The sequence below is a fragment of the Crotalus tigris genome, unplaced genomic scaffold, assembly GCF_016545835.1.
Source record: "Crotalus tigris isolate CLP2741 ecotype Arizona unplaced genomic scaffold, ASM1654583v1 scf7180000017854.1278166, whole genome shotgun sequence".
NCBI classification, from domain to species: domain Eukaryota; kingdom Metazoa; phylum Chordata; class Lepidosauria; order Squamata; family Viperidae; genus Crotalus; species Crotalus tigris.
Window position 1 is genome coordinate 787,818 of NW_024096676.1, and position 27,802 is coordinate 815,619.

Genomic DNA, 27,802 nt, shown 5'->3' on the forward strand with positions numbered 1-27,802 from the left:
GCTACCTTGGCCCTGGCCCAGGCCGGCCAGGAGCCAATGTATAATTTTGTGGTGGTGGCCATCTATGCTGAAACGCATTCAGTCTTAGCTCCACAAGGCCATCTGGAAATAGCGAGGAACCATCCCCTACCGCGTCGGTCCCACCCCCTGGGTGCATGCTGGGGAGGTCTCACTCTTTGTGAGGAATGAAGAAATGGACCATGCTTTGCCGCTTGCCCCAGTTCCACCCCCTTCTGCCAGAGACCCTCAGATCTGTCCCACTCCTGCCCAGGCCCTCACAGGCACCCTTGATGCAAACAATGTAGAGCTGGCCATGCCCACCCAGTAGGCCACACCCACTCCATCCACACCCACCCAGTAGGCCTCACCCCCCAGCCACACACCCCTGAGGGCAACCGCAATGCTGATGCAGCCCTCAATGAAATTGAGTTTGACACCTCTGCTCTAAAGCCATATGGAAAGCCAGCAGGATCAGGATCAGGATCAACCTAAACTCTGAGGGATAATGTTCAAGGGGTCAGACACCATACAGGAATACCTGACATCCTCTGTGCCCTGCAACCCACTGTTCCTTAGCCAAGATGGCCTGAAACATACCCATCCTTCCAGACTAAGTCAGGAAAGAAGTCTGAAGTGGCACCAACTCATAGCTCACTGCTTGATGCTAATGTTAAATACTGCACTTCACCTTCGCTGGTAGATTCCATTCTGGAGGCTGTGTTGACTGTGTCCCCAAATAGACAATATCGTGGCATTTTGGTTCCAACAATTCCTGCCACAACTGGACCTAAAGAAAACAAGTAGAAAGATTCCTTTAGCTCTTGCGTGTCAATTACAGTTTATCACAATGGAACAACTGGGCATATAGATTACCCATATGAAGAGTAATTGCATCAAAAAGAGGACTAAAGGGTAGGGAGCAAGATGGAAAAAAAAGAGAAGCAGGATAACAAGTGATGGCCAGAATGACATCATTCTAAGAAGAAAGCAATGCTTAGCTGATACAGCTGCACTGGGAAAGAAAAGATAGATGGTACACCGTTCATGCAATATTTCGGAATCCAATCTAAAAAGTTGCTTGTGGTCATGTAAATTGGTTGGCTGCAAGTAGTCTAAATTTAAGCACCCAGAGTTACTGAAACTGTTCATCAGTGCAAGTCAAGTGAGGGCAATTTAATGACCAGTTCAAACGTTAGACCAAAACATTTTAAGAATGTGAAACGTAAATAATCATTTACTTCCTATTAAGGGAATTGCGCCAATTCCAAGGATTATACTACTAGTTCTCCCTCTCATTACCACTTCTTCCCTATTATGAATGAATGAAATCAATCAATCTGCTGCCATTTTGTCACTTGATAGATGACATGACTAGTGCTACAAGTACCCACATTTCACCTTTGCCAATTGAACATTCATAACCAGCATTAGTCAGGGAGGTGAACAGCCCAATACCTGAGTGGATCCCTGCTCGAATTTTAAGCTGGGTCTCTGGCTTGTGTGGAATCTTAAATATTTTGCACACCAAAACAAGCTCCAGAGCCATGCTTGCAATTTCACTGGCATGGCGAATGCCATTTTCTCTCGGCACTCCTGATACAACCATATCTGAAAATGACAATAAGTACATAAAAGCGGCAAATTATAATCAAAATTCATGTCACGGTTGCAATTTCACAGACACATATAAATGAAACCCAACACGTACACTGTCTGTAGCATCAGGCAGCACTAAAGAGCATTCTCATAGGCTCTGCCAAAAATCCATCGAAAAATTAAATCATTTATTTATTAAAAAAAACTATTTCTGAAAGTTTTGTACAAAAAGAAGTAATTGTTTGTTTGAGAAGAGCTTTGCCTTTAAGCGAAAGAGCTCCTGGGGAATTTGTATTAATTCATAAATACAAAATACAATAAATTTTGGGCATGATTAAACAGAATGGTAGGGAAATTCATGAATGGAAATGGACCGATTTTTAACAGTTTTATAAATTTGAAAATAAAATAAAAATCCTAAAATACTGCCCTATAAAACCTTCAAAAAAAAAAAAACCCACACCAGATTTATATAGATTTGCACATGCTTATGTACAAAACAACTCGCACACCAGGAAAGCAAAATCTTCAGATTACTTAATTAGAGCAACCATTGTTCAGAAGTTTTCACCTCCTATGGAGTTAGTCAAACACAAAGGTTCTTTAACCAAATGCTAGTGTGGCTAGATGTATCTATCTCATCTTGGCACTGTATTAATATTTTAAATAGTTACATCTAGAATCTGCCAATGTCTCATTACATTAAAATGGTTTATTAAAATACAGATATCAAGCCGTTTTATGACCCAGATAATTCTGAAATATCTAAAAACAGACAAAAGGGCTTTATAAGCTGTGTCAAAGGCAAAGCCAGTTTGATGTGTATTTTCATTAGCAGAACCTGATTGCTGACACCGTTTGTGAAATGCATTGTAAACATTCAAAGTACTTTCTTTGCATTCATTAGTTAGATCCAGTTTATAATAACAGTAATTAAGTTAGTCTTTATTAGCATAATCCCGGCAATTTCCCTGAGTCAATTTGAAATATATCTATGCCTATCTCCATAGTTGTGCTTCAAGTTGATTCAGTTAAAATGCTGGGATTTGTGTTAATTCATAACATAATGAGTATTGGAATTCATCATCACAGAAAGACATTATCTGCATGACATACACCAATGTCCTGCCCCAAGTGACTTGTGTTATTGTGCATGTCACTCTTAATCTATTCCCCCATGCCTAGCATTGATTGACCCATTCATTTTAATGGCTGTAAACCATCCATATGACAGCTGTCTTAATCCTAAAATCCTCTGGCTTTCAGTTAAGCCTAGATGCAATATAATCTGAAGAAATCCCCGAATTTTCTGCAAGAATAACCCATCCTAAGAATGCTCTATTGGAAAATGTAACCTCCATACGGTTGCGAGAACAACTGAAAACCACAACTCATTTACCTTACACATAGTACCCATAATACATAATTATAAATCCTCATTCCTTCAATCATCCTCTTTTTTAAATCTAAATGGATCTTTGTTTCCATTTTATTGTACCATGAGTTAATATTAATACAGTATGTTGTAGTTTCCTGTCCTTTAATTTTACTGCCTGAGTTTATTGGCTTCTGTTACCTAACGGTAAGGTTTAGAATTAAAGACACCTGGAAAAACAGTGCTATTTTTAATTTTTAACTCACAGGCATCTCCTATAGTTTCAACTTTGTAGACATCGTAATTATCTATGATTTCATCAAAAGTGGTGTAGAGTTTGTTTAAAAAATCCACAACCTGGTAAGGTGTACTGGTGCTGGAGAGCTGCGTGAAACCAACAATGTCACTGGGAAAGAAGAAATAAGCAAGTAAGTCATGGTGTGTCCCATTAGGATTTCAGAATGCTTCGAAATTGACATGAGATGTTCATGACACATTGCAAATTCTGACCATGGAACACTGTTTCCTCCTCTACCACCATTATCACCACTTTTCTCTGTGCGTCTTCAAGCTAGTGTTAATTCCTAGTGACTTCCTAGACCAGGGGTAGGCAACTGGCTCAGGAATTCTGGGAGTTGAAGTCCACGAGTCATAAAAGAGCCAAGGTTGCCTACCCCTGTACTAGAGTAGACTAATCCCTGCAGTGTTCTTGGCAACATTTCAGAAGTGGTTTGCCATTGCCTACTTCGTAGGACTGAGATGCTGACACAAGATACCCAGCTAGCTTCATGCCTAAGCCAGGACTAGAAATCACAAGTCTCCCAGTTTCTAGTCTCCTCAACCACTATATCAAACTGCCTCTCATCACCACCACTAAATAAATACCCTGTAATAATTTGTTGCCATTTTTCAGTCAAATAAATGGCAAACTAAATTGTAGAGAAAGGCATGACCAGCAAATACAAGCTGTTAGGGCCAGTGTTTCTCACCCTTGACAATTTTAAGGCATGTGGACTTCAACTCCCAGAATTCCACAGCTGGCTGTGGAATTCTGGGAGTTGAAGTCCACATGCCTTAAAATTGTCAAGGTTGAGAAACACTGTGTTAGGCTTTTAGTAGGGATTAATGCCAGGGCATTTACAGGATGAGGAAGTATTAAGGATTACAAAGTTCAGTTTAAGAAATATTATATCCAATGTACTTACACCATGTGTACTTTTGGAGGCGGTTGTTGTTTCAAAGCACTTTTGTAGCACAAAATTAGAAACAGATTGTTTCTGAGTTGTGCTTTAGTGTTTCTGTTCTCAGCAGCCACAGTTTTTTTCTTAATAATGTCTCACTTGTTATTACTTTGGACTGCTGTTTGAAGAAAGGCAGAACTGCCTGCTGGATTGCAGCAGTATTTAAACCCCAGTAAATAAAATAAAGCACAGCTCTTCCATTGAAAAAAACAACAACAATCATTTGTGTTATTTTATAAATTCACTCAGTCTTACAGACTCTTCGTCTGTAAAATGACATTTCTACAGAGATATGCTAATATTCAATAAAAAAGACTTAATTAGTTGATGAAAGGCAGATAAGTTAAATGAAAATTTTAATTGGTTGACCGTTTCATTTTCCAGTAAGTAACAGTCTAGTCAATTGAGGCTTTTAGCATTTCTGCCATTCCAACTGCTTTGTTGCTACCCACAGACACATGTGTTCAGTTTTTCTCAGTACCAATTATGTGCACTGTATGAATATATATTTGTACTCCGTATATGTAATTCTGGTTCTACTTTTAATGAGTAATTATATGTAGAATTCTAAAACTCATCGGGGGCAAGCCCATACCATTGCCTAATTTTATTTCACGTTACTCTTAATTAAACTGACTTCTGTTATATAAGCAAAGTTAATTCCTGAAATCCATTCTTAACCTATCAGATTTTGTTTTGGCTTTACTTTTGATTTCCCAAGTATAGTATTGCACTAGCTCTGCCTACTCTGAGCAGTTATGCTGAAGGGATAAATAGTTTTGACTTTTGGTTTTGTTGCTCAAGTATTGCTTAATTCCAGCCATGTCAATTTAATTAGCATTAGCACTTGAGAATTGACATTAAAACAAGAAGATGCTTATCATTTTTAAAGCCATACTTTGCAAAACACAAGTATGTTTAAACTATACTGCCCTAATCCTGTAATGTAGCTGCTGAGATTCCAGCAGGTCCTCTTATGTGAAAGGATGTTGTGAATGTTCCATATTTTTTTTAGGACAAAAAAGCCAAAGAGGAGGGGGAAGGGAGGCTATGCTGAATCATTTAAATTTATTTTACAAGGATATTAGATAACTTCTTATCTATATATTAGGTTTACATCTGCTGGGTATATAAATCTCTCAGAGTTGTTTTCCCAGTTAGGTATAAATCATGCCAATCTGCAAACAAGCAGATGTAAGCTTAAATCAGCAGACATTAATCTGCAGAATTTTAATGGACTTGGTTGCTGAACACAGAAATGTACAACTCAGACCAGTTTTAAAAACAGAGGTTTCTCTCAAGAAGAAAAGGGGGGAAGATCAAATAACTGTTACATAAAATACTGCCACAGATTATTTGTCTATAATAATTAGAACAACTTCTTCCTTTCTGCTAACAATGCACTATCTCAGTTCCAACATCAATACCGTAGCTTTAGGATCACACAATTAAAATAGAAAAGAGAAGACTTGCTAGAGATTACCCATATCCACACTCATTCACTCTGTTTAACCTATTACTAATCATTCCCATCAAACTACTTTCAATACACAGCTAATGAGCATTTTTTTTCCTCCTCTCTTTTTCAAAACACAGGAAACCCAATTAAGACTGAATCCTTAATATGGAAAAATAGGTTGGTTTAGTTCTTTGGATTGCCCACAATAAGGTCTCTAGGACCCCATGACAACTTGATGGTGTTCTGTGAGAGAGGGGAGGGCAGGGAGGGGAGAGGGAGATGTGAATGGGGTCCATTTTCTCACTTGGGGTTTCCTTCTTGATGAGAGGTTCTGGGGTTGTTCTTTTAAAATAAGAGGTGGCCTGAAAAAAAATGTGCATACTCCAGGCATGAAGGATTTCCTTGGTGTAAAGCAGTGTTTCTCAACCTTGACAATTTTAAGGCATGTGGACTTCAACTCCCAGAATTCCACAGCCAGCATTGCTGGCTGTGGAATTCTGGGAGTTGAAGTCCACATGCCTTAAAATTGTCAAGGTTGAGAAACACTGGTGTAAAGAATCTGGTGCCAGCCTAGCTAGTCAGCTCTCCCCAGGAGTTTGGGGGGGAGGATTTGGAGGTGCCTTGTGGGAGCCATGTGGGATATCCAAACCAATATATTCCATATATGGACATACTGTATAACACACCCCAAAGGATCTTACCCTACTTTTCCTTTCAAAGTCCAATGTAGAATGAATATGGGCACCATAACATAAATAATAACCACCCAGCAATTGTTTCTTTTAACATAATTAAGTATAATTAAGATGGTAGAAGAATATTTTGTTTGTCATAAGGACAAATAGATGTGTGCCAATTTGTGGGCTTTTTTTAAAAAAAACATGAATAGACATTGTGTTCTTGTGTAGTAGCTTTCTATAGTTCAATCTAATACGCATTGCTGTAACCATAATGCCAACTGAGATCAATGTAAACGTATGCCTGTAATGTACTTTACAAAACCTCTTTTAAATCTTTCAAAACTATGCACACACTCCAGTTAGCTTGCAATTGAAAAGTTAATTCTTACTTACCTGAAAAATATGGTGGAATTTACATAACTTTGGGCCTGTGTTGGTTTCCCCTGCCTTAAATCATCTGCAATTTGTTTTGGCAACATACCTGTTTTATATAATTAATGCAATTACTATAGCTATCATAACATGGCAATTAAAACATTAAAAACATGTTCACAGTGGGAAAACTATGCCTAGCTGAAATATGCAAGTACCGTATATGCCGGCGTACAAGGCGACCCGGCGTATAAGACGACCCCCGTCTTTGTCGCTGAGCCGCATTTCTAGAACGTTGTCTTATACCACGGAAACTACCAATATTTCTGGCGTATAAGACGACTCGGCATATAAGACGACCCCCGTCTTTGGCGCTGATTTTAGCGCTTGCGGAAGTCGCCTTATACGCCGGCATATACGGGTATCTCTTTACACAGCAAATCAACTAACTGTGCTTCAATTTACATCAAGAACCTTGAACAAGTTCCTTTATTTTAGCACTATCAAATGGATATTAAATTTCTTTTCCATTTCTCAGGTTTCTAACTATTAAAAAAACCCAAAACATCCTAAAATGTGCCTACTCCATTGTATTTATTTTTCCTGCCTGTCTCTTGAATTAAACACTTATGTATTTCTTTTTATTTCTAAGTAGCTATAGCAGGGGTCCCCAACTCCCGGTCCATGGACTGGTACCGGGCCGCGGCATGTCAGCAACCGGTCCACACAAACAAGCAAAGCCCCATCCGTGGGATGCAAGCAGCACACAAAACCACGCACTCTCCGGTCCGTGGAAAAACCTTTCTCCATGGTGCCCAAAAGATCAGGGACCTCTGAGCTATAGCACACTATAAATAGATAACAAGCAGCTAAATCTATATACTTCACATCAAACAATTTCCTCCTTTTGCTTCTTTGTCCTATGTTAGCTTTTCATTCATGTTTGTTGGGTGACAGGCTTTTTGGCAGCCGACTCAATTCAAAATAATTCTTTCCATACAAGGTTCTCAGAGTTTTCTTTACAAGATTTATTTATTGAGAAGAAAGATGGTTGAAATTACAAAAAAAAAAAAAAACAGCAACTGAAAATTTCCGGTTGAGAACACCAATACTTAGGGGCAGAGACTTTTTTTTTTAACCTTTGCCTTCTTTTTGTGAACTGATGAGATGTTTCTTTTCATAGATAATGGAGGAACTGTTAGATGGTTATTACAAATATTTCTCCTGAAACCTTTCCCATCTATACTGGGTTTTATTGAACATTAATCATTAGTGAGCAATAATGATTGGATTATGTACTGGGATCTCTGGGACACTTTGAAAACAATATATTGAAGCATTAGTTTTCATTGATGTTTTCACTATAGGCTGAAATCACAACTTATTCCAATTTAGCAATTTAACTGAGTTAGTTGTACACCTTTAAGCAATGCAAGTAGCAAAAAACTAAGTGAAAATGGCATATAATTATGGCAAATCTGAATGATGATGATCAAAGAACAAATAAATTTAAGAGTGTTTCCAATAGAAGCTTAATAATATATTTACCTTTCCTTATTTGTCTACTTTCAACAAATGTCCCCTTTCATTTGTTTCTTGTCCATGTCTTTTCCCTACTTTTACTAATTTACCCTATCTTGTGATATTGTAAAAAGGGAAATTCAGAATACTCGAATCACTAAGGAAATCTAAAATCTGTTTTTAACGCCATGTATTAGTCACTATTTCTCAAAATAAATTGTACTTCTGTTGATGTTGATCACTTACTATACAGCAAACGGTCTGTCTTCTGTTTTTCATATGTTAAATCCTGTGTTCTTTCCGCTACTAAGACTTCCAGGTGCTTGCTGTATTTCTCCATCTAGCCAAAATAAAAATACATTCAACTCAAGCAACTACAGAGCATATTCAATGAGAAATAATCAGCTATCTATTCACTGGATTTGCCTCACATTGCCAACACACTCCTGAGAAATTTTGCCTGGATTTGCCCACGCATCTTCTGAAACAAAACAGAGGTGTGAGTCTGAAATCATGTTGATGCCATATGGCAATGATGAAAATGTTTAAAGGGGGCTCACATAGACAGGTAGTCAAGAAACAGTGCCTCAAAGAATATTTAAGCCTTGGCATCCAGCAGTAGGAAATGTGTGTGTTGTGAAGTTATGTTTCAAGTTCTCTTTTATTTTTCTCATAGAGCCCTTAACAAATGCTATTGTATTGGAAACATTGTGGAGAAGAAGGAGAAAATGAACAACTTCCTCCTCACTTTAGCTATTGTCATTTTTTTTAGCGCTGGGCAGCTGCTTTGAACAAATAAAATGTCTTGTGGACTGCTAGTAGATCTGGGCTGCAAAATTTTGGATGACCGCTAGGGAGCTGAAAAGAAACTCGGAAAACTTTCTTGGGGGCCATAGAGGTCACCAGATTATTTTGCAGCTTAGATCTGATAGACCTAGTCTTTTTTTCCCCTTTCTCTTGTAGCCCATTAGAAGGAGAGTTCCCAAACTCTGTATCACATTCCCACAAATGTGATACAGTCCTGCAGGAGAGTCAAATATGCTATTTCTGATGCAGCCCTTACCTTGGACAACAGCATCTAGGGGATCAGGCTTCTTTATTTATTTACAAATGTCTCTGAAAATAAAAGCTTACTTATTCCCTAGAAATTATGAAAGATGGATACTAGAAGGCAATGACTGAGCAATGGGAACCCTCAAGAATATCAACAGTATAAGATGGATACTTAAATATTTAGTGTAATGTAAGCAGAAAAGTAGTATCACTCTTTATAAAACAAAATGCCTTATGATTTAGAGATTGTTTCACAGGTAGCTGTGGTTATTATTATTATTTTGTTAAATTTAGCCACAATCTAACTCCAGACTGTAATGGGTTGTAAGAATAACCTTGAGGAGGCCGAGGAAGAGTTAGATCAAAGAAATTTCATTCCAAAGCAGAAGTACAATGTGAGAAAGCATCTTAGACTTGACTTGCTAGGTCAGGGGTTTCCAAACTTGGCAACGTTAAGTCTTGTGGACTTCAACTCCCAAAATTCCTCAGCTAGCCATGGGAATTGAAGTCCACAAGTCTTAAAGTTGCCAAGTTTAGAGACCCCTACTCTAGGTCAAGAGAGGAAAGGGGGTGACCATGTCATATAAGCCTAGTGAGGTATGCCTGACATTCGCTCTGCCTCCATGGGCTGGACAAGCTGAAGTTTCTGAATGGTGTTAAAGAGTAGTTTCTTGTAGAGCGTGCTGTAGTAATCAAGCTATGAGATGACTACGGCATGAATGATTGTCTGAAAGGCATCCTAGTTGAGGAAAAATGCAATTGGTACCCCAAATGAAACCAAAGGCCCTCCTGGCCACAGCCACTACCTGCTCCTCAAGCAGGACCCAAGGCCAGGACTAACAGATTACACACTACTTTTTAATGGGGGAAATCAAACATTGCTCAAGTGATCATAAATAATACTCATCAGAGTAGAATTTTATTTATAATTTTAATATGCATGATAACTGTATATCCCTCACTACATATCTGCCATAGTAGGAAGACCAGATCAGGAAATTAAATCTACAGAAAGGTTAAAACTACTTTTATTGGCAATGGCTATAAAAACTGAATTTTCTAAGAATGCTTGTGCCTTCTTCTATTCCTTATACCAGTAGTTAAGTTCATTAGGGAGATGTCTGCCTCAGCTGCTTAGAAAAGTTATCCTATAGTTTTGGACTTAAAAAATGCTCCAGCCCCTTTTGCCTATGTAATGGTTCTTGCAGATCTCCATCAAGTGATGGAGATACAGGAAAGGGGGTAAGAGAACTGAGAAAGCGATATGAGTAGGAGTGACAGATCTCAATTAGGCTTACTTCCAGATGCAGAGTCCAGCTAGTGTAAGAGAACTATTAAAGTGGTATAGATGACACTTTGTTGGAAAATATCAATATGTTAATAAAAGTTTGAGCACCTGCTTTTTGTTATTGCTTTTTTCTGTGTGTAACATTGGCTATCTCAATATTAGCAATATTTAGCTGAACATGATAGCAATTAATAACATATCTGGAAGGGACCACATTAGGAAAGGTCACTATAGAACATTGTAATGACTTTCAAATGAACTGAAAGGTTGGAGACTTGGAAGAAAGAAATCTAATATAATTAGTGTAATAACCTTGTTTCTTACCAAAGTCATCATCATGTCAACTGGACTAACTTTGTTTGGGTTCATTTTATACAACAACTTCTTGACTTGCTCAAAAGTAAGTCTCTGTGATGGATTGCTTTTTCTACATTTCCTGATGAGCTGTCAAAATAATAAAAGAATATAGTATTCAGTCGTTCCAGTTCAACATACCTGTCTTTTGATCTTTTTTTCTATCATTCATCAGATTTCATCCAGTTAAGAAGGTTGACAAATCCCAGTTTAATTCAACTCCAGATATAGTCTATGTGGAATTTAGTCATACTCTCCTCAGTTTTGAACACTCCCTGGCTTCTTTATCTGCTTATAGCTTCCTATACATACAGCTGAATTTATGTTTTTGTTTTAAGAAAAATGTTATACAGCCCAATCAATCAACTCTGAGCAGTTAATAATCAAATTATAAAATAAGAAACTGTGAAGAAAAGTCAACCCTCATAAATCTGAATAACAATAACTAAAAATATCTAAATCCCATCTATTTAAATCAAATACCCACTGAGAAAGGAGAGTTTTTGTAGCTTTTTAAAAAGCCAAGAATCCAGCCTTAGCTTTAGATCCTCTCCAGACAAACTAAACATCTGAAAATAAACAGGTACTCCCATTTAGCTCATCAAGATAATTCCCCACCACCAAATAAAACTTGGGCAAATCAGGAGTGTGGCTAGGTTACAGGGGGAGGAGGGGGGAGATTTAACTTTTCTCCTAGCAACAGGCTCAATGATTCCTCTCCTCAAAATCTATTATGAGCCTACAATTGGTCTTGTTTCCTGTTCCTTTTTATATATATCAGAGACAAATCAGAAATAAACCAGATTGTACGTTATTGCTAATGTGTTGAAAATAAGACTGAGAATTCGGGTTACTTGCTTCAGCATAATCTAATCAGGAATTAGCCTATGATTACATTAGCAAATTATTTTGGAGCAAAAAAATAACCATATGCAAATGCCTATTTTTTAATTCATTTGGCTTTACAAAGAGCATCTTCTAATATGAATGAAAATAGAGTTTTGACTATTGTTTTTGCTAGCTATTCCCAATGAAATGGATGAGGTAACAAGGAACTCTTGCTAGCAGTTTTTTAAATACTTAATATCCTCAGTTGTTGAATGTTTTAAAAATTGTAAAAGTGAATCTGGGAACAAAATATTTAATTCTTCCCTTCCATGCTATTTTTCAGATCCATATACTCTGTATTTCTATGTTTGTGTGTGTGTCTACAAACATACATATGCACATGCACACTTATTCTGGGAGATGCTCTTAATTCTTTTGCAAAATATACATTCTGCAGATACCCTACTGTATGGCTGAAATATCAGAACAGTTGCTTCTAGGGTAATTAAACAAGAAAAAATAATAAAATTAAAGCATGGCACACTAATTCTTAAATGATGAGGAAACATTTGATTTCTTTTTTTAAAAAAAATAGATCCATCCTACTGACATATTTTTTGGCTCACTGACAGCCATCTTTTAAATGGAAAAGCCAAAGCTCCATAATTATTAAATATGATTGTGGGACTGACAGATTATAGCCAACAGAAGTCTTAAAACTCCAAGGACTGCAAATTAACTGCATCATTTGCTGCCTTCTGTTTCTGTGAGACAAGCTGAAATATCAGTTTGTGACAATAATACCATTTTTTAAAAAGAAAATATTAATGCCATTCACTGTTTCATGGCATTTGAGTGAGAAATTGTAAGAGCAACATTAGTTGGTTTGTGTTTTTAACAAAACTAAAACATTTCATTTCTTCAAAGGGAGTATGCACTGGAACCATTAAAGTTGTCAGCTTTTATAGATCAAACTGTATGCTTCATTTTGTCTTTAACAGCAACTTGGCTTTTGCAAATACTGTTAAGTAAGGAGGAGTATCATTATCATGAAATAATAATACCCATACTAAGGCATAAATAGCAGGCCAATACAGTGATTTTTAGGGAGATAAATTACACTCATAAAGAAGACAGAAAATATTCCAAATGTTAAATTTACCTCTATATATTCTGTGGCACACGGGCAAGCATTTTCAGATTTTTCAGATATTAGTTCTGCCAAAGGGAGGCACAAAGAATATTTTTCTGAATGTGTATCATCCTTCTGCAAAACACAGACAATGTTAGTATTTTTTCACACATAAGCTAAGTGGGAACATAGACTATTGCAGTAGGAACAGTTGCTGGAATTGGGTATGTCTAGTCTAATGAAGAGAAGGACGAGGGGGGACATGATAGTAGTGTTCCAATATCTCAGGGGTTGCCACAAAGAAAAGGGAGTCAAGCTATTTTCCAAAGCGCCTGAAGGCAGGACAAGAAGCAACAGTTGGAAACTAATCAAGGAGAGAAGCAACCTAGAACTAAGGAGAAACTTCCTGACAGTTAGAATAATTAACCAGTGGAACAACCTGCCTCCAGAAGCGATGAATGCTCCAATACTGGAAGTTTTTAAGAAGAGACTGGACAGCTATTTGTCCGAAATGGTTAGGGCAGTGGTGGCAAACCTATGGCACACGTGCCAGAGGCGGCACTCAGAGTCCTCTCTGTGGGCACGCGCACCATGCCCTGGAGATGGCAACTGTTCCTCTTCAACCAGCCGCCTGCTAACTCGCCGAGCTCCCATGTGGCCAGATGCATCCCAGCATGGCTGGTTTCCCTCCCTCCCTCCCATCCTTCCTGGCCTTACATGATTTCCTTTTCTGGGCATGACCTACTGCATCGCCTCCTCAGCTGTTGGCCAGTTTTCCAGCTCAGAGGCAACTTCTTTGAACTTCTGGTGGCAGGCTGCGGAGCCCCAGAGTGTGCTGGTCAACGGGCCGGCAGCTGTGGCTGTTGACGGACACTGTCGTCCCCCATGTGCTTGTTGGCCTTTGTGTATGGGAGCCAATAGTGTGAGGCAGAGGCACCCCCACCCTGCCTCGCCTTGCCTCACCCCTCAGGATGAGCCTTCTGCCCATCTCCAGAGACCCCCTGGATCTCCCCCAAGCCTGCCTCCCTCCCCACGAGCAACATCGAGGTGACCACACCCACCTTGGCCACACCCACCCAATCTGCCATGACCACAGCCACAGCCACAGCCATTTATCACCGGGTGCCAGGTGGGTGTGGCCCACCTGGCACCCGGTGATAAATAAGTGGGTTTTGGGTTGCAGTTTGGGCACTCGGTCTCTAAAAGGTTCGCCATCACTGGTATACAGTTACCTGCCTGAGCAGGGGGTTGAACTTGATGACCTCCAAGGTCCCTTCCAACTTTATTTTTATTATTATTATTGTTGTTGTTGTTGTTGTTGTTGTCGTTGTTAGATGTCATGTGCATCAGGCCTCTCTTTTGGGAACTGAATGCTTCGGCTATCATTTTTTGCACAATGCATCTAGCTTTATGGCCCTGCTTATCAAGGTTTGTAGGATGGTAGATGTATGGACTCACAAACTGGGTTTGTTATAGCTTTTATTGCAATTCTAGACTGGAAAAGATGTTGCCCTTTTAAGAGGCAGTCTTTGTACATTTGAACTATTATTTTACATTCCAGCCAATGTATGTAAAAATTATCCTTGCCCATCACTGGTGATCCCAGACTGAATGATAAATTATAGAATTTTGAAGGGGAGTTCTAGGTGTGTAAATAGAAATCTTCTTAAATAATAAAGGATTTTGCTCTAATTTGTTTGGTTTATGTTTACTTCCTGAGTTGTATAAATAGGCTTAGTTAGCTTTCTGGGAGCTCACTTTTCCTTTAAATGCAGTTCATTAGTTTCATGCAAAGCAGCGGGCTATGTTCATGTTGAATGAACTATATCTTCTGCTTATACTGAACTGCCACAGCTAAAGAGAAAGCAGGTATCAAAAATCCAGTGGATATACATATTTACCCCAAAGATAGCAGTATCTTCAAGGACACCAGTACCAGCAATATTAACTTTAATTAAGAATTCTTGGAGAGGAACGCTAGGCAAATCTAGACAGCATACTAAAAAGCAGAGACATCCCCTTGCCAACAAAAGTACGTATAGTCAAGGCCATGGTTTTCCCAGTTGCAATGTATGGCTGTGAAAGTTGGACCATAAGAAAGGCTGAGCGCAAAAGAATTGAGGCCTTTGAACTATGGTGCTGGAGAAGACTCCTGTGAGTCCCTTGGACTACAAGACGATCACACCGGTCAGTCCTAGAGGAGATCAACCCTGACTGCTCTTTAGAAGGCCAGATCCTGAAGCTGAAACTCAAGTACTCTGGCCACTTAATGAGAAGGAAGGACTCACTGGAGAAGAGCCTAATGTTGGGAAAGATTGAGGGCAATAGAAGAAGGGGACGACAGAGAATGAGGTGGCTGGATGGAGTCACTGAAGCAGTAGGCGTGAGCTTAAGTGGACTCCAGAAGATGGTAGAGGAAGGCTTGGAGGGACGTTGTCCATGGGGTCACAATGGGTCGGACACGACTTCTCAACTAACAACAAGAACTATATTTTATGACATTTCTTACCAGCGTTGGATCACTTCTTGTTGCTATTTCTAAAAGAATGATAGCGTAGCTGTGGAATTGAAGCCAAAACATTATAAGATAAGCAGAAGTTATTAAAAAAAATTGAAAGAAATCAAACAGACTCTAATCTAGGTCAGATGAATCACAACCAAGTCCTCTGAAAACAATAAAACTTGAGTTTCCTTGCTTTCAAAGAGATAGTGTCATATAAATAAGATGAGCTGAATACAGTAGCCTTGTCTCTACCATAGATTTCATTAATGAAGCCTTTTCATCACAACTGAGTGCTGCTTTGTCTCTTTTAAATATTTAGCCATCTACCCTTACATAATCATTTTAGACTATCAATCATAGGCTTAGTAATTATAAACATATTGCAAATTTTTATGGCATATAAGTAGTGCATTGATATTATTTCATGGGGTCAGTCAGTGTAAGAAGATATGCAGAATTACAGAGGATTGATTACAAATAGATCACGAGTATGTAACATCTCCAGTTAGCCAGCAGGAGAATTCAAGTTCTCTGCATAATTTTTCCTTATAGCTATATCTATATGTATGTATGTTTTGTGCACTGCTAAAAAGGGACCAAACAACATAGGCTTCAGTAAATTAATAATCACATCCAGATTATTAATTTGGATTAATATGACTATGAATTATTATATGAATAATTAAGACATGCAGAAAAGCATAGAAACTGTATCCTTTTTCAGATAAGGATCAGACCTGGATCTGAAACGGAAATGGCATTAGTCGTCTTTTGAATGAAGCCTGATGTTGATGGGATGGTGGCTGTGCATCTATCCTTGCTTTACTTTACCTCTCAGTGGCTTTCGCTATCTTCGACCATGGTATCCTTCTAGATTGACTCAGAGGATTGGAGGTGGGGTGGGCAGGGTATTGTGGTAGCTTTTCTCCTTTTTTTCGAAGTTAATTCCAATTGGTGGTGATTGGGGAGACGAGATTTCACCCCAACCTCTACTCTGTGGGGTGCTGCAGGGATATTCTCCTCTCTTCCACTTAACATCTATATGAGATCAGTGGATAAGCTCATCCATCATCATGGGGTGAGGTCAGTAGGCTGATAACACCCAACTGTATATCTCTGTCTCTGGAGAATTAAGCAATGCTGTGGACATTATATTCTAAATCTGAAAGTTGTGAAGATATGGATGGGAAATAGGCTTCAACAGGCAAGACTTAATGGCTTTGGGTTTTGAGGCCCTCTGATCCTAGGACTATAGTATCATTGGTACAATGGGGTTGCATTGCCCCAAATAGACCCTGTGTACAATGTGGAGCTCCTCCTGGACTCATGATCCTACTTGATGAGGTGGCAGTGCTGACTAGAAGGACCTTTGCACAATTGCATATTGTGTACCCATTCCTAGATCAAGGAGGCTTACTCACAGTCACTCAGGTCCTGATCACCACCTGATTGGACTACTGCAGTGAGTTCTACGTGGGGCTGCAAGCAGTTATATGTGTTCCTTGCAATGCACCCTTTATATCTCTGCGTCTTAAGCTGCACTGCCCGCCAGTTTATTTTCAGTTTCAATATCAATTTGCTGGTCTTGGCCTTTAAAGTTCTTTATGGAATGGGACCAGGTAGTTTGAGAGACTGCCTCTCCCCAGTTTCATTTGCTCATCCCGCCAGATGCATCAGAAGAGGGTATGTTCAGGTTTCATCATCTAGGGAGCTACATTTGATGGACCCTATGTAATGGGCCTTCTCTGCAGTGGCATCCACGTTGTGGAGTTTTCTCCCCACTGAAATGAGGTTGGTTTCATGTTTTCTGAGCTTCTGAACATCCTCAAGATCAGGTTGTGTCAGCAGGCCTGGGGACCCCAGCAGATGGGTGAACTAGTAAGCTGGCTCCATTATTGTTAACATTCCTTCATCTACTTTTTTTTACTTTAGCTTAGTTTTTTGAAGTTTTTGGTGTTTTAGTTAATAATTATAATGATTTTTAGCTATTTATTGAGTGTTTTGACTTGTAAGCCAGCCAGTGTCACTAGTTTTGTGTAAATTTGATCAATAACAAATAAAGATAAAGAGTACAGAAGAGATCATCCAAAAATACAAATATGCTTTTTTGTGTTTAAGCATACGACAAGTTATCTTCTCTAAAAAAAATTGTTTATGGTATCTGCCATTATAAGGAATTATTGATGTCACGTAGCTGGGAGAAAGTATCCCCAGACTATACTATTGCACTCTTGATATTTGAAAATGTTATGTGTTCCACTCAGTTTTACAGGTATTCAAAAACTAAATCACCTGTCTAGAGGTGTATCCTGATCTGTGCCACTGTTTCTCAATCTCAGCAGCTTTAAGGTCTTAAAAAGTTGCACAGACGTTAAAATTGCTGAGGTCTTAAAGTTGCTGAGATTGAGAAACACTGATCTATGGTATTAAAAGTGTAGCCTACTACACTTCCCTCTATCCCAGAATCTGAATGTATGCTTACTATTTTTTTAATTTCTATATTCACTAAATCAGTTAAACACACATAAATAGTAGGTCTACATCCAAATTTTCTAAAAGGTTTATCTTGCAGCAAGTAGAGGCTGTGTCAGGTTCTTTTACGGATTCACTAAAACATAGTTTAACCAAGGGTGCCTAAACATTGTGTGTAACATATTTGGTTAAGCGGTTGAGATTTAGAGGATTTGTGGATGGGGATGCATTTGGCTGGCCTACAGTTATTACAGTCTTTGTGCTCCGTAGAGGAAATAATTTCACACAATCATTTCCTTCATGGTAATCAGGATTATTCCCTCTGGCAAAGATACCTCCACAGCTGTCCTGCTGATTCATCTTCTTGGTGATGAAATAGGATCAGGCAAGGCTTAGATAGAGTGGAGCCTTACTTGCAGAATATGAGGGCTTAAGAAATGCACCAGCATCTTCAAACATTTAGCAAATGCGTGAGATGACTAAGAGCTTAGATGGAGCTCAGAATGTTTGAGAATGGATTATTGATTGGTCAGCAAATGAAATGGTAAGGGTAATTTTATGATTATTCTTCCACACTAAAACATTTCTAAAAATATTGACACTTTGATTTCCAGAGCTCTGCGCTCCTCTGCAGAAGTCATCCCACATTGGTGGAAGGGAATGCAAATAGTAACACAGCAACAAATGAGCAAATTTCCCTTGCATTTTTCATGCATCGATTGTGACTGAAGGGGGCATTAGTTTCCTAAACCATCACATATGGCTTAAACAGTATAGGCTGAAAAGAAAAGAAAAAACCTGAAGATAATATTTTGATCTTCTTGCCTATCTTCAAAACAAGCAGCCACCTCAGAAATGTAAAAGTGTGTATATTCGTTCAATAAAAACAATACAGCAATCCATATTTATAGATACAGGAAAATAACCATCAGTGAATTTATTGTGCTCACCTATATACATCTGCAGCAGGGGTTGGTTCAAAATTTAGCATGGAGTGAGCTTCAGGAGCCACATATACTTGATGAGTAATGTTGGAATTCATCACTGAATCCTCTTTTCTGTAGGACTTTAAACCATAGTCTGCCACAAAGAAAAGAAACAAAGAGATTATCTTTCCCTTGATGTTTTGCCATCCATTTTAATCCAGAACCACCTAAACTAGACTGTGCAAATCAGTACAAGGGCATTTCCAATTTTAGAATACAAATGAATTTCTCTGCAAATTTCTCAGCCAGTTTTGGATACGAAAAAAATCCTCCAGTCAAGAGACTATTCACATTGTTCTACAATCCAGGACCAGAATTTAGCATGCAAAGTTTAGCTGTGGCTAACTTCAGAATGAATTTGAGAGCTGCTGTTCAGAAGGTGTTGGAAAAAATGTCTGTCACTTGGAACTGGTCTCATTTGTTCTCAGTAACAGAGTCAAAGAGCCAAATCTGATAGATAATGTTAACATGCCTGCATTTCAACAAAAAATGGGGTCAGAACTGCAGCCTACCAAAGCTGCAGACAGGTCTCCAGCTGACTTCCACTAACACAGAACTGATTCCCTGAATATGTATTGATAGGCCTTCTTTTGAAAACTTTTCTTAGACTTCCGGGGAAGAAATGGCAAGCTGAAGATGATTCCCAACAGCTGCAGCAGTATGAATAGTAGATCAGCTCTTTGTAATTCTTCCCTGAGCAAGGAGAGGACGTGAGATCGTCCATAATACCTCCGGAGTTACTCCTTGAAGAACTTATTTATTGCATTTGAAGAGAAGGTGATAAATTACTAAAATGGCTTATACCAGTTGCAATACTCATTTTTAAAATATTTTTCTTACTTTACTATATTCTTACTTTCTTTTCTAAATTTCTCTCAATTTTTTTCTTTCCTGCACCTTCTTTTTTCATTTTATTTTTTTAGTTTGTATTAATTTTTATTGCAGCAATTGTAATTTTAGTAAAATTACTTTAAAAATCCTTTTTCAAACAATTTTTTTTGTTTTTTGTTTTTTAGTAAAAGTGACTAACTATATTAGACAGTCTTAAGCAGACTTTCTTTTAGCTTTCCTATTTACGTGAAATATTCTGAACCCCCCCAAAATTCTACAAGAATGCAGAGGCCTCTTGTACACACAGCAGTGAAACCAAAATGACAAAATGTGCTTTGTAATATAACATGAATTATGTCTCTTATATGTTGGCAGTGCAAAATGCCAAAAGATACGGTGTTTGCAACACCATATTGCCATATTTTTCATCATTTATCCCTTATTGTCTTCTTTTCAGAAGGTCAGGCATAAATACTCTAACCCAGTGATGGCAAACCTTTTAGAGACCGAGTGCCCAAACTGCAACCCAAAAACTACTTATGCATCGTTGAGTGCCGGGTGGCTGTGGCCCATTGGGTGGGCGTGGCCCATTGGGTGGGCGTGGCTGCAGTGGTAACGGCAGACTGGGTGGGACTAAAAAGTTCAGTCAATCAATTCCAACTTTGCAAGATCTTTTTTTTGTCCCCGAGAAGTTGAAATTGACTGATTGAACCTTTTTTCTTTTTTTTTTGCACACTGCAGCGGAGGCCTAAAGTGAAAAGGTTTTATAAAACCCAGCTGAAGGCCTAGGACTGGGGCGACGGTGCGTGTGCCCACAGAGAGGGCTCTGAGTGCCGCCTCTGGCACCCGTGCCATAGGTTCGCCACCACTGCTCTAACCCATTGATGAAAAATCTAGTTATCTGTCCTCTTTGGGCATTTCCACAAAGAACCTTTTCAATAGTTTACTGCTTGATCTCAAAACAAGCTGTCACTGGGAGCTAACTTGACTTACTAAAGTGTTATTGAAATCAAAGCAAAGCTAGTTCTTTTTGCTTGGAACACTGCAGAATTGCTAAATTCAGTGGTCTGTTCTCCCATTAGCAGGATCTTGGTTCCTCCTCTCTGCCAGTATCCCACTCTTTCTTTAGGTTAGGTGATTTTTGAGCCACTCTCAGGATTTCATGATCTGTAGACATGAAAACTATCTCAGGTTATTTTCACAGTGTTTGAAAAGAACTGGGAGTGGAAATTAAGGCTACATGTAGAAGTACCTACAGTTCAAAACTAGTCTGATTGAACCAATATTTAAAAAGTATTTGAGCATTCTCTAAAGAGCTGTGATTAATAACTATGATAGTGTCCTCTATCAGGAATAAAAAAAGGTTTATCAGCTGTCAGTAAAATGGCGGGTGTATTATTCCCTCCAGTAATTACCAAAATCTTCTATGATTTAGATTAAAATCTCTTCAATGCAGCCACTGAAATCACATACAATTTTGCATAATGACATCACATTTTTTGCAAGGTTGTGTTGAGACTTCTAGGTTTTCTTGTCATTCTGGAGATCCAGTTGGTTTAGCAGTCATGGATGTTACATTAATAGTCCAGACAAGAGCTATATGTGTTTATAGATTTTATTATCATACTTACCGTATAATCCCACTTTTTCTCTTGGTAAAGAGAAATGTCTATCTTCCCTTCTCCCTTCCCTTTATCCCCCCCCCAATAAAAACACAGTGAGATAAGATGGTTAAGACCTACTGATTAACCCACAATTACCAAGTAGATTCCATGATCAACTGAAGACTTGAATCTTCGTCACCCTAGTCATCAAAATTCCTGGTCTGGTAACCCTAAGACTGTCATTTGATGTAAAATTGTTTCTCCTGTCGTATCTAATTTGATCTCCTAATACTTCGCTGAAAGTACTTTTCCTTTTCTCTTCTTACCTGAAATCTTACAAACCCAACGATCATCGATAACACAGTTTCTTGATTTCAGCTGTCCATGATAAATTCGATAATGGTGAAGATATGCCATTCCTTGGGCAATGTCAATGGCAAAAGAAAATCTAAACAGAGGATGAAGCAATGGTTAGCATTAATATACTGTACATTAAGGGAGAAGGAGAAGAAGAGGAGATAGAGGAAAAGGCGATGATAAGATTTACAAGAATATGGTATTATTTATACTAATATAATACAAGCTGGGGCTATGAACTCTGATATCTGTCAGCAAAGATATATATCTTTTTACAGTCCAGATTTGGTAGCCCTACAAAATCAAAGAAATATAAAGAGGTCTACTAAAATGTTTTAAGAATGTCTAAGATAGAGAACTTAAGATTCTGAGTAAAATCTTAGCCATTGCGCAACATTACTTTAAAATGACTAAGGTGAAAAAAATGTCCTGGATTTCTAGATAATATAGTTCTAAAGGAACAGTCAAAGAAAACTGGGTATGAGGTTAGAACAAGAAGTTATTTTTATAAGAGCAGCCTTCCCTAACCTGATTTTCTTGTGGAAGTACTCTAATTTGCAGTCCAATACATGTAGTAGACAACCAGATTAAACAAGACAGTACTAAACATGACTGGGAACTAATAATGAGGCACATATCTTCTGAATTGGCTACTTAGAATCTTAGGTAGCAGTGTTTTCTAACTTGGGCAACAATCAGTTTTGGCAATAACATGTCATGTGAGCACTTCAAAATGATATTGAAATACAGTATTTATTAATTAGGATCTATCAGTGAATTATTTTTTTAAAAAGCTGTCTTTTATTCAGAATCTATAAGTCACAACCTAAATTCTCAACCATTTTATATAGGTTTATGTTTCTTATCATTTTGATATCCTCAAATTCAGGCATCTGCCCCCAAACAATGCAATGTTTAACTTGAGAAAGCAGCTGTTTGGGAGTGTGACAGAAAAAGTTTCCTATAAAACAGGGGTGTCAAACTGCCAGCACGTAGGCCGGATGCGTCATGCAGAAACCACACCCATCCCATTGCTGGCAATGGAAAAAAAGTCATTATACGTCACTTGACGTTGCGAGTTTGACACTCCTGCTATAAAACAATTCCTTTTGAGCTGAACTGCATTTCATGTTCATGATAATAAAAGATCAGAAAATTTGTCCTCGTTACTTTATTCAGAGTGCTGGAGACATAGCCTCATATTCCTCTTGGGTGTGGATGATGAGATTAGAAATGATCAGAGGTATTTTTTTCTCTCACATTTTTTTAGCATTTCTTATACAGCACACAGTTAATGAATTAAAGTAGGTTTAAGTTAAGAGGCATCTTAAACTCACTGGCTACTGTCCTCCTTAGAACTATAATTCAGAGTCTAGATTAGAGTTTTACTTACCGTATTTTCCAGTATATAAGATGACTTTTTAAACCATGTGTATAAGATGACTTTCTAAACCATGCAAATCGTCTCTGAAGTCGGGGGTCTTATACGCTGAGTCATCTTATATGCCAGAAAATACGGTAATTTCTGGCATATAAGACGACTTTCTAACCATGCAAATCGTCTCCGAAGTCGGGGGTCATCTTATACAGTGGGTCATCTTATATGCCGGAAAATACGGTAATTGATATATGCAAATATAAAAATTTGAGAAAACGTTTCATCTATTATCTATGAATCATGCACAGTAAGTTCTGTCAGGGAATCAGTAGAAATAATTTTCATTACGTGTCTAAATCCTAATATTTTTCGATACAATTGGAGGTAAGATGTAAATTCATTTTTCCTTCACCCAGCCACTCTGCTTGGACAAGCTATCTATCTCCAAACTCAGAGCAGAATCTTATCTGCATGAAAAGCTTGTTCTTTGTCAGTCACACTCCAGACTTTCCTTCTGAGCAAGATGAGAGTAAGTTTCTGGCTCAACTATGATGGATGTAACAAATTAGCAATGTGCTCTCACCTAACAGACCAAACCAATAGGCAATACTCCTGACTTTAGGTTTCTAAGTAATGTAGTTAGTAGTAATAAGTAATACACAGAATTTAATAAAGCCCAGCTGCAATCCTACTAGCACCAAAATCTGATCAGTATTTGATTACATATTATGCCTAGTCTGTTATTTATTCCTAAAGATAATACTAAGTTTGCACTAACCTGTTATTTATCTAATGAAGTTTCACCCTAATAAAAATACAGTATTCTATCTGCTATGTAGATTCTCTCACCTGAAGCCCCAGTTTAAAGGAATGTTTTCATTAAGCAGCACATCATTCAAACTTCCTTTAGGGCAATATTCTGTTATTATGGCAATATTTGGTACCTCAATGCAGCCTCCAATAAATCTGCAAATGTTTGGATGGTCTAATTGTCTGTAGAGGGGGGGGAAACAGAACCCAGCTTACTTATCAGAATTATCAGTTAGAGAATATCCAAATTGTGTTACGTTGCTCCTCAGAAATGCATTTTCACTACAATAGAAATGTATTGGGAGTTGGGATCAAATCCTAGAATAATTCAGAATTCACTTGAACATTAATAATTGGAGTGGGGAATTGTAGATTATTTGATTAACTGGTCCAAGTTGCTGGAACTGAGGTAAATCTGATGTAGCCTTTCCCAGCTTTTGTTGGGACTGTGAAGATTGGAGTAGATGGTGATTGGGTATTCTGAATGTTGCTGTGCTTCCAGAGCTGCACAGCAGTGGGGTATTCAAAAATCGAAGCTCAAAACTAGCAGAATGGACATCACTTGCAAAACATCTGACAGATAAAAATGTGGTCACGATCCAATCCAGAATCCAGTTCCAGAAAAACCTGCTATTAGTAGAAGATTCAGAGCATCAATGCATTCAGTTCTATCAGAAATTATGTATTCTTGCTATTCACAGAAAACACAGAGTGTGCAACATTCCTGAAAAAGACATAGCTGCTTCAAAGGGTTGCAGACAAGAAAGAGATAGGCTTACACAGTGCTTTTTTTCTAAAAAAAAAAAAAAAAAAAAAGGGTGCCGGAACTCACACACGTCATACAACCCGCTTTGCTTACCCTACAAGGTTCCATCCAAAAAAGGTGTCGGAACTCCGTTCTGGGCATTCTATGAGAAAAAAAGCCCTGGGCTTACAACTCCTTGAAGCATCTGTTTGGAATTGTACCCAAAACATTGCATAGCCTTATTTGGCAGAGACTTACACAATGGAAACTAAAGCCCATCAAACCTACTCAGAACTGACTGGTGGAACAAAAACTTCCTCTCCAGATGGAAGAGTGGGTATGACAGTGGCATTCTCAATATGTCTGCTCATGTTTTGAAAATGCTTTAGAAATGCTTCAGCACCTCTATGCAATACATAAGCTGATTTTCTTTTTTTTAAGGCTGCTGAGAAGTCTGGAAGAAAAGGTGGCACTGCCTTAAAAGTTATATTAAGTTAAAAACATCTGTTTCTTAAAGGGATTCAATCTCCCCCCCCCCCCAGATTTCACAGAGAATCTGCCCCTTTAATGAATAGCAGAGACGTTGTGCTTGTGGAAAAATTTTCTTAATCGTTTTGGAAGCACGCATAGGCATAATACCCAGTACATCTGGTGGATGCTTGGCTGATACTGTAAAATCTATTTGATTAGAAGAGTCAGCAGATCATGTAAGCAGCAGAATGATGGAGTCTGATGAGAAGTGAAGGACCAGTGAGTTTAGGACAGGGTAAAAAAACCCAATCTTATTTTATTTCACTGCCTTCATTCCTGATGTGGAATCCTTTATTGCCCACATAAATATTTAGTTCTTGTGATTTTTTTTCATTTTTTATTAAAATTTATTTATTTATTTAAGAAAATTTATATGGCTGCCTAACTCACTCTGGCAGCTTACAAAGATATAGATATTATAAGATAAAATACAAATAGAAAGAAAAATTGAGGAAGTTAAAGAAGTGCAGAAAGAAGGGGGGAAAAGGGAGGGAAGTAATGACTTCTGACTTTCTTCACTAGAATACAAAAACAATTAAAACTTCAGTCTTTTCCTTTATATTTCTAAATTTTTCAAGCCATTTCTATTAAAAAAAAACAAAACAAAAGTCATTCTAATCAAAACCTAAAATTAGAGTTTCATTTTTTTTCAGTTTCAAGTACAAAATCCAGAAATGGTCTCCCAATGAAAATAAAATGAGATTTTTTTTTCTGTTGAATTAAAGCAGTCAATTTTACCATCTTTGTCAACCCCATCACCTTTACCATTCATTCTTCCATGGTGGAAAGTTCTTATGAACTTTTCTTTAGAATGCCAGAATCTATTTTATTTTTAAGAAATCGCATTTCTAGTCCTCTTGTTTGAGTGCAAAGCTTTACATGAGCCAGTTTATAATGCTCATATTTGAGTTAAGTGGGAATTTATTTTAGAAAAGAGGAAGATTTCTCTGTGTTTTTTTTGAATTCTGACTGATGTAGAAAAATACCAGCTATGATCAGTTGCTTAATAAATGAAATATACAGCACATCTCAAACAAGAGGAAAATTAATATAAAGTCACATATTATGCTTAATAAGTTCATTAGTAGACATGAATCTAAAAATATATAGAGAATATATTTGTATACTTTACCTTACTTGCTTGACTTCTTTACGTATGGTCTTGGTAAGGGTGAACGTCTTTTTCGTTATTTTTTTGATGGCAACTGTTCTGCCATCACTGAAAAAATACAGAGATCCTTGTCTTAACTACCAACAATCATAAAATCCAAATACATTATTACCTTGGTTTTCTTTTTCATCCTATGAAACAAGCTAGGTTTAAAAATAATTAACTATTGGTTATGCAGTAAGCTTCATCCATGGGGCTATTCTACATGAAATCTCTTCATCTCTCAACTATGAATTATGGACTACATGAAGAATAGTAGTAGATTTACACAATAAGATTTTCTCCCCTCCTCTTCTCCTGCAGTCTTCCATGTGCCCTCGAAATCTCATCCCCAAGGCTGAGGAAATATAACCAGTGTTCAAAAGTGTGGCTCATCAATTTCGGCACAGAGAAATAGGGGAAGGAGGACAACAGACAACAAATGATCTCATCATGCGTATTGTGCATATGTATCTGCATATGCATATGTTAGGAGTAGCAGCCTAGAAAAAGAACTGATGAGCATGCTTTCAGGTGTAAACTAATGGAAAAGATCTTCTTTGAGGGAACATAACACAGTGTTTCTCAACCTTGACAATTTTAAGGCATGTGGACTTCAACTCCCAGAATTCCACAGCCAGCAATGCTGGCTGTGGAATTCTGGGAGTTGAAGTCCACATGCCTTAAAATTGTCAAGGTTGAGAAACACTGACATAGCATTTTGAACAATGAAAGCACCAAGAATTGCACGAATGATTGAAAAATTCTTACTAGATTCCGGAGGGGGAGAAATAGTTCATCTTGGAAGCACTGACAGGTGCTGTACAGGAGCTCAACCCCGTGAGACAGCTAGTGTTGGAGATGCTGGGTGTACGTGGGATACTCAAGGCACTCCCCACACCAGTTCTTGGAAAACAGTCTAAGGAAGCGAGAAAAAGAAATTCAATCATTTACAGACCCATTGGCATGAATTCTCACAAATTACTATAATGTACTATCCATATCACTGCACATACACTAGTTTGTTGTATTGACTGACAGCCATTCATTTAGTGACCATCTGACGGTACAAGAGCACTAAAGAAAGCAACTGGTCCTCGCACTAAGGATCATCACAGCAGCAGCATCACAGTCATGGGATTAAAAGTTTGGCTTTGGGCAACCAACTCATATTTATGATGGTTACAGTGCCCTGGGATCATAAGATCATCATTTATAACTTTCCCCAGTCAGCTTTCAACAAGCAAAGTCAATGGGGGGAAATCATATTCACTTAAGAATCATGTGATTCACTTAAACACTGCAGTGATTTGCTTTAACAACAGTGGCAAAAAAGTTGTAAAATTGGATGTGACTTACTTAACAACTGCCTTGCTTAGCAACAGAAATTCTGGCCCCAATTGTGGTCATAAGTCAGGGACTACCTGTACTTTACAATAGACTGCAGTGCATTGACAAAAGGGTCATCCATAGGAAAGAGTTGAGACAATTTTTGAAATGGTGGAACTTTGGTGCTGCTTTTCAGTAAATCTTGAT

General features: G+C 38.1%; 1 protein-coding gene across 1 annotated transcript in view; it reads right to left on the reverse strand.

Moving 5' to 3' along the window:
- LOC120308027 (atrial natriuretic peptide receptor 2-like) overlaps positions 1-27,802 on the reverse strand; it is a 53,475-nt gene that overhangs the window by 5,946 nt on the left and 19,727 nt on the right. Inside the window, exons 9-21 of the mRNA XM_039343450.1 lie at positions 27,038-27,185; positions 26,249-26,335; positions 23,880-24,023; positions 21,622-21,743; positions 18,825-18,954; positions 15,409-15,457; positions 12,930-13,031; positions 10,910-11,029; positions 8,491-8,584; positions 6,745-6,832; positions 3,238-3,377; positions 1,456-1,608; positions 689-787 (exon numbers count right to left, since the gene is read on the reverse strand). Of these exons, the coding sequence (XP_039199384.1) occupies positions 689-787; positions 1,456-1,608; positions 3,238-3,377; positions 6,745-6,832; positions 8,491-8,584; positions 10,910-11,029; positions 12,930-13,031; positions 15,409-15,457; positions 18,825-18,954; positions 21,622-21,743; positions 23,880-24,023; positions 26,249-26,335; positions 27,038-27,185 (1,476 nt within the window). The remainder of the gene's footprint in view (positions 1-688; positions 788-1,455; positions 1,609-3,237; positions 3,378-6,744; positions 6,833-8,490; positions 8,585-10,909; positions 11,030-12,929; positions 13,032-15,408; positions 15,458-18,824; positions 18,955-21,621; positions 21,744-23,879; positions 24,024-26,248; positions 26,336-27,037; positions 27,186-27,802) is intronic.